Here is a 14,448-nt window from a genome sequence, read left to right as displayed (position 1 = left end):
TGGGGCAGAACCAAGAGTTCAATCCCTCGATATCTGATGAAAGATGAAAGCTCACACTCCTTTTGCTTAACTCTTGCTGTGGGGAAGGAAAAACATAGGGCGTAAAGGGGAGCAAACAAGAAATGGGGGAAAATTTTGTTTTGATCACCCCTAGTGGTTCAGACAGTTAAGAATCTGCCTGCAGTGCAGGAGACCCGGGTTCGATCCCTGGGCTGGGAAAATTCCCTGCGGAAGGGAATGGCAACTCACTCTAGTATTCTTGCCTGGAAAATTTCATGGACAGAGGAGCCTGGTGGGCTACAGTCCGTGGGGTCACAGAGTCGGACATGGCTGAGGGACTAACACTTTCACTTTGGGCTTCCCTGGTGGCCCAGATGGTAAAGAACCTGCCTGCCAATGCAGGAAACACTAGAGATGCAGGTTCAGTCCCTGGGTTGGGAAGATCCCCTGGAGAAGAGAATGGCTATCCACTCCAGTATTCCTGTCTGGAGAATTCCATGGGCAGAGAGCCTGGAAGGCTATATAGTCCATGGAGTCACAAAGAATCGGACATGACTGAGCGACTAACACTTTCACTTTATCTTTTGGCTTAAGAAGCAAGGAATTATTAACAAGCTCAAGAGAGAGGATCAGGACCTCTGCCCAGCCTTTGCTGGCAGCAGACCCAAGCCAAAGTATTGGGCCTGGAATCTGAGCATCCGACGATGCTGAGAACCAAGGGCATGGTATGGCAGCGGGCCTAGTGGGTCAATGCGGCCACTGGAGAGGTGCTGCCCTGTATTCTCAAGGGACGAGCAAAGTGGGGATCCACACCATCAAAATGACAGTCCTAGGGTCACATCTCCACAGTGAGGTCGCCCCTTCACCCCAGTCAGCAGAGAAGCAATGAAAGAGAATCACTTTGATTAAGGATTACTATTGCAGCCCTCATTGCGGCTAATAATCAACGCTGATTTATACACCTCCCTTTCCCAAGGACCTCTGCCTCAGAGGGGAAGTGTGATATCCTAGTCTGGAGTTATTAATAAGCCCTGTGTCTGAGCAGATGGGGCCAGGAACAGGCTCAGATAAGGTGGAGGGTTTGCAATTTCCACTTGTCTCTTCATCTCTCTCAGATCTCAATCTCTAGGGCAGCTCAAATAAAATGTCTATAACTTTTACACTCAAATCTTCTTGGCTAAAAATATGAGGGGACTTTGGTTACTTGATGCAGAGAGCCGACTCATTGGAAAAGACATTGGTGCTGGGAAAGATTGAGGGCAAGAGAAGAGGGGGAGACAGGATGAGATGGTTGGATGGCATCACCAACTCAATGGATGTGAGTCTGAGCAAGCTCCGGGAGTTGGTGATGGACAGGGAAGCCTGGCATGCTGCAGTCCATGGGGTCGCAAAGAGTCAGACACGACTGAGCAACTGAACAATAGGAAAGGATGTATTGCAGAAGTGTTTTCTGCTTCTCTTCTGGGGCAGTTTAGTGAGATATCTGGGTCCTTCATTCATTTCTTAAACATTTCTTATGGTTTTACTTTCATCAATACATTCCGCTGCCCAGTCTATACACTTTATTGAGTCTTACTATGTGTAGTAATCTTTCGAAGTTCTAAATCTTCTTGAAAACTTGGAGACATTATCAACCCTCTCCAATCATCCAAATGCCTGGAACTCATGAATCTGTAATATGACATCTAAGTGAAAGTGAAGTTGCTCAGTCGTGTCCGACTCTTTGCAACCCCATGGGCTGTATGTAGCCTACCAGGCTCCTCCGCCCATGGAATTCTCCAGGCAAGAATACTGGAGTGGATTGCCATTTCCTTCTCCAATATGACATCTAAGTTGAAGGGAATTTACAGACCTACCTCCAAACCCCCACACAACACACAGAAGTCCGCTCATTCCCACTGTATAGCATGATGGATCCCAAGGTAGGACCCATGCTTAGTGAGATATCATTTTGGTAATCTGATGAAGGGGCAACGTTTCCTCCGATAACCCAAACAAAGGAAAGTCCTGGTATCTCTGAGAACTGGGTATAATGCCCAAACCTAACACTCACCTAGAAGCCAAGAGTATTGTTCTGACGCTGCTGCTAACTTGCCCTGTGATTCTGTGAGAGTTCCTGCCTTCCTATCACTGGCTCTCAGGTTCATCATCTTTCCAATAAGCAGTTACTCCTGCCTAGTTGAAAGAGCCCCCTTAATCTTGAGAGTCTAGGTCGCCCAGGTCAGCCTCTCACTCATTCCAACATGAGTCCTCTTCTCCAGTTTGCCAGACTATGTCTTCTTGCCTGAATATCCCAGCACCTAGCCCAGGAGATGCCCATTAGCTCTTCCCTCCTAGAGTGACTCCCTTTGGAGCTAGCCCTTCCTAAGGGGCAGCAGTGGGCTTTGGAGAAAGACAGACCTGGGCCCCATGGTGGAGTCCTCCAGGGAAAGCATGGCCTTGGACAAGTTCTTTCAACTCTGAACCTTGAGTTTCTCCTCCGTGAAATTAAAATAATAATAATACTTTCCTCTTAGACTTACTGGACTCTCACCCCACCCAATGAACTAGTCACATCAGTTCCAGATGCTATTTTCTTAGAATCTTCTCTTTCCTTCTACGTTCCCTCCCTTCCTGCTTTTCTTTTTCCTCTTTTGCCAGATTTGGAAGATCTTAGAGACACCATCGGAGAAGGCAATGGCAACCCACTCCAGTACTCTTGCCTGGAAAATCCCATGGACAGAGGAGCCTGGTAGGCTGCAGTCCATGGGGTCGCTAAGAGTTGGACACAACTGAGTGACTTCACTTTCACTTTTCACTTTCATGCACTGGAGAAAGAAATGGCAACCCACTCCAGTGTTATTGCCTGGAGAATCCCAGGGACGGGCGAGCCTGGTGGGCTGCCGTTTCTGGGGTCGCACAGAGCTGGACACGACTGAAGAGACGCAGCAGCAGCAGCAGCAGTGGCCATGCTTGTCCACACTCGGCAGTTTGCATGGATGGGTTGCATAGAACAGGTGGGAGGGATCAGAAGCAAAGATAACACCCTGTCCGAGCCCTGGTGTTGAGTCCCCACGGGAGGACCTGGAAGCGGCCGCTGGGTCTCGTACCTTTCAACTGCGCCGGGTGGCGGCACTGGAAGGAGCACTTGCTGCCAAAGGTGGTGCCCTCGAGGCAGGAGAACGAGGCGGCATAGACGTGGTGCTGGTCTGGGATGCCGCAGTCCACTGGCTCGCACGCCACCTGTTTGTTCCACTTGCCCTCCGTGCAGGTCACCGTGACGCTGGGTCCTGCCTGGAAGATGGAGGCGGGCACTGTGAGATGCGGCAGGCGGGCACTGTGAGATGCCACAGGCGGAAACCCACCCATGGGGAAAACCCTTCTCCCCTGGGCTACAGCACCCAGAGATCCATGCTCGACATTGAGCTCCCTTTCCGGGATCTGTTTTCCCAGCAACTGTTTGAAAGAGGTACTTCAGTTCCCACTTTACAGCTGCCGAAACTGAGGCTCGGAGACATTAAGTGACTAGCTCCAAGTTTCAAAGCTGGACAAAGGCTAAGTGGGAATTGAGCCCAAAGACGCAGCTCCACACGGCTGTCTGGAGAGTCTCCCAGATAGTTATTTCCATCGTGTTGCTGTGAATCTTAAGGCTCAGACTTCTCAGGGCCAGAGGGCTTCTTTCATAAAATAGCCTCTGAAACACAGCACAAGAGTGGGATGCTGGATGTTAACGTTTGTATCTTTTCCTGGCCCTAGGAGAGGGGAGGGGATTATGCTTGGCACAGAGTGGGCATCACCCTGGGGGGATGGGAGCATGGGATTTGGTTCTGGCTGCTGCAAGATTGTGGGCAAGTCCCCCTCCTCACTTGAGCTATCCTTTTGGCATCGAAGCCAAGCATTGCTCTAAGAGCCACTCCCTGCTCCAACATATGATGCTTCAACAGCTGGGAGAGGTGGGCGTGAAGAAGGAAGGAGGCTAGGCAAACGAAAGGGTCAACAGGGATTCGACACAAATTAGAAGACAGCCTGGCTGGGGGTAGGAGGGCAAGTTCAGGCTGCAGGGCTAAGGCAGGGTCCATCCACGGCAGCCCAGCCCTGGGGGCCTCCATTCAAGGAGGAAGCCGCCACATCCCAGGCGTTCGAGGATGCCAGATGTTGAGCTGGGATTTTAAAAGCATGGGACACTGTTCCCCTCTTCAGCACCCATCAAAGGGATGAAAGGTCCCTCACTGCCAAAGCCAGCTTAATTGCTTTCACAGGAGTTCAGACCTGCCGTGTCTGACACACAGAAGCAGGTGTCTAAGCAACTGAGGGCCCTGGAGCTCCTCAGTGGGACTCTTTGCAAGTCCAGAAGCTCTGTGCAAACAGGCATTCCTAGCAATAAGGAATGTGCCCTTGACCCCAGAGCATGAAGGGGGAGTCTGTTGGCAGGGTCCCACAAGAGGCTGCACATGGAATCCCCAAATTTCAGGGCTTAATTCCCTGCTCCTCCCCACACCCACCTGAGACCCCACAGCCACATTGGCTGAAAGCACCATTACAGCACAGCTAAGTCCACGCGAGGCCACTATGTTCGTGCAGGACTCAGCCCTCTTCCCAGGGCTCCCCCGTGGCTGGACTCCAAGCCACACCCATGTGGGCCGCTGGAAGGACCTTCATCACCCATGATCTGACCACGTCACTTCCTTCAATAGCTCCCTGCTGCCCTAAAGAGGACCCTCCCACTCCCTGACCAAGCTAAGAGGGCCATGCACACCTTGCTTGCCTCTCCAGCCTCACTCCTTAGGTAAGTTCAGTAAAACAAACGTCTGTCTGTGGTACCCTCCTTCTCACCAACAGGCATCCACACATTCCCGTCCATGCCCAGAGCCTGCCTCCTTCCCTCCCTGCAATGCGCGACCTCTGCCTATCTCTCCAGTTCTCAGTTTTCATGTCACCTCTTCCAGGGAGCTTTCCTTGACTGCCCCTGTGCTTCCACAACACCCCCCACTTCCCTTCACAATGTTTATCACACAGTACGGCCACTACCCACTCATTGCTCCCGGTCACTAGTCACTAAGCTCCTTAAGAAGAGAAACTAGGCTCACCTTAGTGAATTTTTCCTCTAGCACCTAGTACAGCATACCTGGCGACTCAGACAGTAAAGAATCTGCCTGCAATGCAGGAGACCTGGGTTCGATCCCTGGGTTGGGAAGGTCCCCTGGAGAAGGGCATGGCAACCCACTCCTGTATTCTTGCCTGGAGAATCCCCATGGACAGAGGAGTCTTGCAGTCCATGGGGTCACAAAGAGCTGGACACGACTGAGCAACTAAGCACACACAGTACAGCATCTGGTTCCCAGAGCACAGAGGTTTGAATGAATGGATGAGCATCCCACTGACAGGGGGCTCACCTCTTCTGAAACCAGCCCACTCAACTGTAGCAGGGTTCTGACTGTGAGGGTTTCGGTTCAAAAGTCATGCTCAGCCCATGGTTTTCCAGATTCTCAACCTACATGGGGGACGCTGGTACCTCTTGTATGAATCACTGCTCTGCACAGGAACCACTGTCTCAGAAATCCCAGACTGAGGCAGTCTTTCACTGAACCCACACCTCTTTATTGAGCACCTACTATGTGGCAGCAGTGCTTCAAATGCTGAGGACTCAGCAGAGAACAGGTTCAGCAGCCGCGCAGCCTTTCATGGGCTGGAGAGGGACTCTGAGCCCAGCATCCACACACACCTGGCTTTTGATGAGCTCGTCATCCCGCTGTATCTGGAGCACGTAGCCCGTCCGGCAGCGCACAGTGCACTGGGCACCACGGTAGCTGTCACTGCTGGAGCAGTTGAGCAAAGCGTTCTCCACAGCCAGTGCTGGGCAGTCCGCGGCCTCACATGCGAAGTGCACACAGCTGAGGAGAAAGGGGACAAGAGGGTGAGCGGGCGCTTTCTCGCAGGACCGATGCACTCCGGCCAGAAGACAAAGGCTAATGGGCTTCCACTCCAAATTTCAGGAGGCCGACACAGGGGACACACAGAGTGGACAAGACTCCGGAGGAGCAGTGGCCAGAGTTTATCACTAAGAGCACAGTTTATGGAAACAGACAAAGCAGGGCCCAAATCCTACATCTTAAAAGCCTTACGAATTACAAATCTGCAGATGCTGTAGAACCTTCATTTTCCCATCTGCAAAACAGGAATTATTATGATTACAGCAAGTGTTTGTTGAGTCTCTTATCTGCCAGGCACTGAGCTGAATGAAAGCCTTTTCATATTTTATAACAGCACTCACTTCCAGGGGTCGTTGTGAGAATTTAATCAGATAGTCGAGCCAAAGCATGGAGTGGAATTCCTGGCACATAAGGACACTAAGGTATGGATAAATCTATGCTCTATTACCTACAAGCTGTCTAACTTTGGGCAAGGTCCATCACCTCTCTGAGTTTCAGTGTACTCCCAGATTCGGCTAACCCATAGCTCCATGAGATTCAACTGAGGTCCTGGAGGTAGAAGTCTTTTATAAACTGTAAAGTGACTTCAGAATGGTTCATAAAGTTGGGCAGAGATCATGACGTGCATCTTACTGTAGCTGCTGTCACCACCTTCCTGCCAATAGGAATTTACTTGTTCAAGTCTGAGCTCCATGAAAGAGTCTACAGGAAGCTTTCTCGTGTCCCCAGGCAAGCTCCCTGCAGCACTGGGCCCTCCTTTCTCTCATGCCCTGGCCTCTTGTTCCATGCACTGATCACAGGTCTGGGGTGCCTGCCATGTGCCGGAATACATGCTAACCCTTCAGGAAATGGAAACAACAGAAAACCCCCACGCTTAGATGATCTTTCCCCTCTTACCGTCACGCAGACGCTTAATAACATTAGCGACTATTCACCAATTGCTTATATACATGAGCTCACCCATCCTCGCGGCGACCCTATGAGCTAAGTGTTACTCATTTTACTGTTGGAAAGTCGGGGAGCGGCGAGATCGAGTTACTTGTTTAAGTTCCCATCCAGATGTGTGACTCCAAAGTCCTCCTTATTAACCTCACCCCACACCTGGACTGGAACTTCCCTGAGGGTAGAGATAATGCCTGTTTCGTTTCGGTGTACTTTGCATTGCCAATGAAAATGCCTTGGATGAAATAGATGTTTCCTAACTAGCAAGGAACAAATGGTGGCAGTGTCTTGCAACAGCTCTAAGTGTTCTGCAAACATCGGAATATTGAATTTGAAGGTTGCTAGGAGGCAGTTCTCTCTAATGTTGCCCCTCTGGCCCTGTCTATCCCAACTCCTGCCATACGACATACACAGATAGCTGGGGTTGCCATTCACAGCCTTAAAGTGCTTGTTTTCCTGTTTCTATCGAGGACACACGGAGCGGGGTAGGGGTCAAGCCAACTTAAGAAGGAACTCTCAACTTTCCGCTTGGTGTTGGTTTCAGGACACCCCACACTGGGGGTTTTATAGGAATGTGGTACTCATCCCCACTCTGTATCCCCCGCTCAAAAGTGCAGTGAGAAAGTGGGATAACTGAGGGGGGCAGTGAGGAACAAACATCTCCAGCACTTAGCACAAACAAACTCACTTTTAAAATACTGGGACAAAGGCAAGTGTTCGATTCAGGTCTCACACCCACACGGATGTATGCTTTGTAGCTTCCACATACCCGCCTCCCCTTTACAAGCACAGGATGAGTTCGGATGAAGTGACACTCGCTGAGACTTTCTGATGCCCTGCCCTTTTTTCTGCTCTGACAGCCTCTGCGCTGCGCCACCCGGAAGACTGTAGCTGTGGAGTCAACACGAGGTCTTTGACACCAAACAATGCATCTGTTGACGTTGTGTAAGAGCTGAGGGAAAGAGCCACATGGTTCCAATTTAAATAGGTTTAAGTCTGTAAGCTACCAGCCTCTAAGTGGGTCTTCGACCTTTGCCTGCAGTTTGACCATTCTCACTCTGCGCACCCAGGAGGCCCCTGGTCTCCCATCTGATGACGGACTGGGGGGCCTCTGGGAACCCTTTTTGAAAGACAAGGGCTCTGGGCTTCTCTGCGCTGTGTGGCCATTAAGGTTAAAAAAAAAAAAATTGCTCTCCCTCCTTCTGTGCACATTAAGGTTCTCCATCATAGGAAAAGGAGAAACTAAAAAACTTGATTTCGTCGAACAGGAAGGACCTACAGCTTAGCAGGTGGGCAGATCTGGACTCCAGCTCAGGCTCACCATTTATCAGTTGTTTGATCTTGGAAAGTCATGTAACAACCTGAGCCTCAGTTTCCTCCTCTGTTGAGTGGAGGCCATGAAGTGATCCATCTCTCAAGACGGTCAAAACAAGGTGATATGTCATCTATTCAAGACACTGGCCTGGGGATCTCACTGCACGGCAGACAATTGCAAACACTATGTGGGTATGAGGAGGGAGGGTGTGTGCCAAAGATAAGTCATAAATAAGCCAATTTTAGACAGTGAAGCGCATACAGTAGGGGCACTAACCCCAGGTGAAACTACAGAGGGCGACACCTGGGGGAGAGTGGGCGGAGCACTCTGCACAGAGGGGTCGGGGAGCCTCCTCCCGGGATACCTGACTAAGACTCAGATGAAACGGAGGGGTCAGCCACGGGAAGGTTTGGAGCAGAGGGAATTCCAGGCAGAGCGAAGGGCATGTGCAAAGGTCCAGGACAGGTTGGAGCTCGGCGTGTTTGCAGAACAGAAAGGCCGGTGCGTGAGAAATGCTACGGAAACTATGATGTACCGTGAGAAGGGGGTCCCTCTCCTCTGGCTCCTCCTACTACAGAAGGAGAGCATCCCCTATCCACATGGGCTGCCTGACCAAAAAAAGTCTTTGTTCAAATAGGGAGAGCCGATGACCAGTCAACTTTCTCCATTGCAGGACCTCTCAGAACCTAGAATTCTAATGCATACGCTGGGTTTCCAGAGAGACTAATGCATGCGTAACTTCCCAAGCTCTGACAGCCTTTCCCCGTAGCACGTTTCTTAGGACTAGGTCCTCTGGAATGTATCTTAGGGAATGCGGCCTCCCTGCATTTTCAGGACACTCGTCTGCACCTGGCTTATAGGCTTGAGGACAGGAAAGAAAGGGGATGAGAAAGCACTACGCCCCAGGTCTTGGCAGCTGTGTTTTACCTACATCATCTTATCCGCATCCTGACTGTAATTCCATGAGGTAGGGTGATTATTCCCATTCGTGAGAAGAAGAGACTGCAACTAAGCGAGTTTAAATCACTTGCCCAAAGGCACTCGGCGTGGACAGGATTCCGGCGAGGATCTGCCTCCCTGACCCTGAGTCCCTGCTCTTCCCTTCATTGTCCTATTAGCTGGAAAGGGCTGTGTGAACACATTGCCCAAAAATGATAAACATCACCCCAGCGGCCCCTCCCAAATAACTCCCTAACACAGCTCTGTCATTTCTGAAACACAAAAACAAAAATCAAAACAAGGAAAACAAAACAAAAGCCTCTGCCTTCATTAAAGAAGAAAAGGAGGCGGGAGGGATTTCATACCAGCGATGTGCTGTCATAAAATAACAAAAGAAGGGGGGAAAAGAAAAGGAAGCCACTTCTCAGACGGGAGGAGAGTGGTTGATCCCAACGGGGGAAGGGATATAGGTAATTTTACCAATAAAATTCTCACACTGGGGCAAAGGTGACATGAGGCACCCTCCCTGCCCTATGCAAAGATAATCAGATACTTATGAACTGTCTGTTCTTCTTATAGCTATGTAAGTTATTTACATACAGACTCACGTTCCATAAGGAGGCAGATCCTTAAGGGACCTGACAGTCCTCCAATTGTCACCCCCCGCAGTCAGCTGAAAGGGCCCCCGATTGTGCATAACGTGGGATACCTGTGTACCCCTCAACTGGGAGAGAGGAGGCCAGAGGTCAAAGGCCTGGTGAGGGCTCCCCTCCCGGCTGCCCCTTGACCCATGGCTTAACTCCTGTGGTTACTTAGCTGCAATTATGCCATGGGGCAGTGGGGGCAGTAAACAGGCAGCTGCTTTATAAATCACGCTGGGCGGCTCGGCAGGGGACACCCAAAGAGACAGCGTGTGCAGCACCGGAAGACGGAGGGGGAGATGCTCTCGGCACGAGTACCACGGGATCACTTGAGAAGTGACACTGAGAGTCAGCAAGGCAGGGCTCGCTTTTCTGCCCAGCAATGAGGCTACCGTAGGAAGTGATCCAAACAGACTCTTCTTCCCTGGAATTCTAGAAGTGAGCCAGTGGTGTGGTGGGTGAGGCATTGGGAGGCAGGGTCAGCAGCTATAGTGTCTGGCCGACCATCTGAATGGCCAGGTGAGCTGAGTGGGAGGTGCCCAGTGGGAGGCCACCTGCTCACCAGAGCTGGGTCTCAAGTCCCAGGATCTGAGTGGGCCCGATGTTCCAAATCTTGTGATGTGTTTAAGAGCAGAAAGGATTCTGGCCTTTACTCTGTACTCTCCTGATAGCTAACTGTTACAAGTAATTTAAAAACAAGTCACACAAGGGCCAAAAACACCACAAGTTGCTGGGGCCTCTGGGACAGCTGTTTTGATACCTCTGATGATGGGGGGGATGGGGTGGGGAGAGCTTTGCCCTGGAAGTCCCAAGACCTGGATTCCAATGCCATGTGGTTCTGCATCCTAACCCACTGGGGTAACTTTGGGAAACACTTTCCCCGCCTGGACCTTAGGTTGTCCATCCTCGAATAAGGGTAAGGAACTAAAGAATCTGTTCACGCCTCCTAGCTTCCAGGGGTCAAGTCAGGGTGTGGACAAAACCATGGAGACGTATTTCAGAGCCCGCTGGAAGGGGAACAAGTAGCCTTTGATAATGCCACGTCTTGACAAGGATATGGAGGAACAGGGATACTGACAGGCAGGCCGGGGAACAAGTAGCCTTTGATAATGCCACGTCTTGACAAGGATATGGAGGAACAGGGATTCTGACAGGCAGGCCGGGGCTGGAGCGTGGGTTGAGCAACAATCAGGCATATCCATATGGGTGAGACGGGCGCATGCTTAGGCGCCGAAGTTCCATTTGCAGGCATAGCCCCCAGTCTAGCCGCTCCCAACAGATGTTCCGCGAGGTGCTGATCCATTCGAGGGTGGCGACACTGGGTGAACCTGGAGGCAGCAACCTGAGGCCTGGGCCGTCCGGCCGTGAAAAGCTTCCTTCTGTGCTCCCAATCTTCCAGACAGATTCCTAGAGAGCCCCCAGTCAGGGCACAGACTCCAGGGTCTCTTGGTTCCAGCCTGTAGGCACCCGCTGTGATGCCACCACTACCAATAACTACCAGACTAAGTCCACTCTGGCTGTGAGGAGTGAGTCTAGTCACACGAAGACTTTATTGTCCCCTTGGGAGGAAAGTTATGACCAACCTCAACAGCATATTAAAAAGCAGAGACATTACTTTGCCAACAAAGGTCCATCTAGTCAAGGCTATGGTTTTTCCAGTGGCCATGGATGGATGTGAGAGTTGGACTGTGAAGAAGGCTGAGCGCCGAAGAAAGGATGCTTTTGAACTGTGGTGTTGGAGAAGACTCTTGAGAGTCCTTTGGACTGCAAGGAGATCCAACCAGCCCATCCTAAAGGAAATCAGTCCTAAATATTCATTGGAAGGACTGATGCTGAAGCTGAAACTCCAATACTTTGGCCACCTGATGTGAAGAGCTGACTCATTGGAAAAGACCCTGATGCTGGGAAAGATTGAGCGCAGGAGAAGAAGGGGACGACAGAGGATGAGATGGTTGGATGGCATCACTGACTCAACGGACATGAGTTTGGGTAAGCTCTGGGAGTTGGTGATGGACAAGGGAAGCCTGGCGTGCTGTGGTTCATGGGGTTGCAAAGAGTCAGACATGACTGAGCGACTGAACTGAACTGAACTGAACTGAAGGCTGATCCTCTAAAGGCTAGCTGTCAATCAGAGCTGCCTCTCTCTGGATGCTCTGACATGGAAAAAGCAGGAAAAGTTTGAGGTAGAGAAAGGAAGAGAATGCAAAACATGAGAGGGAGGAGAAGAAGGGAGGAAGGAAAGAGCGGAGGGAAGGGAAGAAGCCATTTTCTAAACACACGGCCACTGAATGTTATACTAAACTGCTCAATCTGTTTAGAACGACAGGCTGGACAATGGTGCGTGCGTGCGTGCGTGTGTGTGTCCAGCCCCTGAAGCCTCAGCTCCTGACGGTCCCTTTCCTCACTGAAGAAGCCTCATAGCTTCCCTCCAGCCATCACGAGGGCCCCCGTCCTTCCCGCTTCCCCTTCTTGTTGCGGAGCTGGAACTCAGCTAGAATTCCACCACTGGACCTCTCCTTTGGAACCGGATCCTGTTTTCCTGGGTGTCTGAATTTACTCCCAAGTTCCAGACGGGGACAGAGACCCTTGAATCTGGGTCAGAACACACACCCTGGACTGATTTTGCCGTGATGAGGTTTCTCCCATTGCAGCTCACTAGCTATCACGCTGCCCTCAGGAGAAGAGAAAGAAAGCGAGGAAGGAAAAGGGGATGAGAGAGGAGAAAGGGGAAGAGATGGAGGAGCAGGAGGGAGGAGAGAAAGCCGGAGGAGAACAGATGGGCAGGAGATGGGAGTGGGACTCTGAGTGGGGAGAGGAAGGGGTGTGTTGGAGGGCGGGGTAGGGGCCACACTTTACTACCTGGGAAGCAGCTGAGAGTCAAGTGGGCCATTTCCACTAGAGCAGCTGAGCTATAAAAAGGGATGCTATTTACCTTGGTGTTTCAAGAATGAAGAAAAACATCCCATGGCTTTTTACAGTTGTTGCTTATTTTTCTTTTCTTTCCTCCTAGTTTGTTTTAATGCATCTGCACATTTGCACAGTCCTGTCTGTTAGGGTAAATCCCTCTTCAGTGCCCCAGGAGCAGCTGTGGTCCTCCACGACTCCCTGCCCCACTCCCACCCCACAGCCCTGGCATTCAGGAGGAGCAGCCTCTCTTAGACCCAGGGAGCTCAAGGTCCAGCCAGCGGGACAAAGCGAGATCCTACCTCCCACTCCCTGGACAGTCTTGGCTCAGTCACTATGTCCATACCTCACCAGACAGGTGAGATAATGAAATAAGATAATGAAATCAGCGTGGGTCCCCTCCTCGTCCCTCTCACCGCTCCCACCTCTTGGGAATCACAGACTGTTCCAAGTGGAAGGAACCACGCAGAACACAGATCCGTCACTGCTGTCGTTTCACATGTGGGGAGACAGGCCCAGAGAAGTAAGGGGTCGGGCTCCTCATCCCACCACCAGCCAGAGACAGGGCAACACCTGCCCCAGGTCTGTGTGTTTCCATGAGAGGTCAGAGGACTCAACACATACTTATTGATGGACTTGTTTTCAAGGTTAAACACTTCTTACTGTTTACTTGGGACATGGGAACTGCTAATGAAAGATTCAAAGAAGCCAGCGCTGGCCTCAGTCAACTTGGGGATGGTCTTGGTGGCCGGTTAGGGACGGGAAAGTGTTGCAGAGAGGGTCTGATGGATTTGCATTTTCCGTCGACATTGTTTCCCTGGGTTCTGAGAATTAACTTATTTTTATAGTCTGGAGAGGCAGGGATGAAAAAGCCCTCTCAGGGTGAAATACGACAATGAATGATATTTAAGGAGCTCTTTGCCTCTGAAGGATTGCGACAGACTTTGCACAACAGAAGCTAGAGACAGTGGGTGCAAAACAATGTGGGTTTTGCAACCACCTTTTGTGTCCTCTGGTAGCAGGGGCGTGGGAAAGGCTGGGTCCCCTCTCCCGACTCTTTTCTCTCCTGCTCTCAGGTATACAGGGTAGGGCTGAACTGCCCTTCAGAGGGCCTTGTTTGGGGGAGCCCACTGAGACCCCCAACTCTTTAAACAAACGTCAGAGATGCTGTGTGACTCTGGACCAGCCCTTCCCGTTCTGAAAACACAGAGGGTAACATGGAAGTTTGGACAATGCGGATATACTAGATGAGCCCCGAGGCTTCTTCCAGCTCAACTCTAAGAACTTCATGTGGAATTCTGCACAGAAAAGCATCAGCATCGCATCAGCAAGTGCTGATAAACACTATGAACACATTATCTTTGCACAGTGCCTGAGAGTTTGCAGGAGCACTTGGCATCTGCGGCACACCATTTAATTCTCACGACCGCCCTACCGGGTAGATATTACTCCAAAGGAGACAACTGACACTCATCAAAGTGGAGTGGGCAGATTCAAACCCAGACCAGAGTGTCCCTAGAGCTCACATTTTTTCCAGGAAGGATCCCCCTCTCCTAGCTCCACACTGGGCATATTAACAGAAAGAGATCAAAGGCACCGCAGAACCATGTGGTTAAAAGACAGACCCCACGACCACTGCAGGTATCTCCAAGGAGGGTTATGCCTCTTGCCTGTGCTACGTAGGAAGCAGAATGTTCCAGTATTTCAGAGCTGGAAGACAGCTAATCCACCACCCCTCACTTCATTCAAATGAGGATGCTGAGTCCCGAGAGGGAAAGTGATGCTCCCAAGGTCACCC

At 51.0% G+C, this 14,448-nt stretch overlaps 1 protein-coding gene across 1 annotated transcript in view; it reads right to left on the bottom strand.

Annotated features, from left to right (window-relative positions):
* The window catches only part of PAPPA (pappalysin 1), a 256,271-nt gene that overhangs the window by 57,450 nt on the left and 184,373 nt on the right, over positions 1-14,448 (bottom strand). Inside the window, exons 14-15 of the mRNA XM_052645172.1 lie at positions 5,702-5,870; positions 3,090-3,273 (exon numbers count right to left, since the gene is read on the bottom strand). Of these exons, the coding sequence (XP_052501132.1) occupies positions 3,090-3,273; positions 5,702-5,870 (353 nt within the window). The remainder of the gene's footprint in view (positions 1-3,089; positions 3,274-5,701; positions 5,871-14,448) is intronic.

Source organism: Budorcas taxicolor, chromosome 8 (genome assembly GCF_023091745.1).
Source record: "Budorcas taxicolor isolate Tak-1 chromosome 8, Takin1.1, whole genome shotgun sequence".
NCBI lineage: Eukaryota > Metazoa > Chordata > Mammalia > Artiodactyla > Bovidae > Budorcas > Budorcas taxicolor.
The sequence above is the reverse complement of the archived record's forward strand: the minus strand, read 5'-3'. Positions and strand labels throughout refer to the sequence as shown.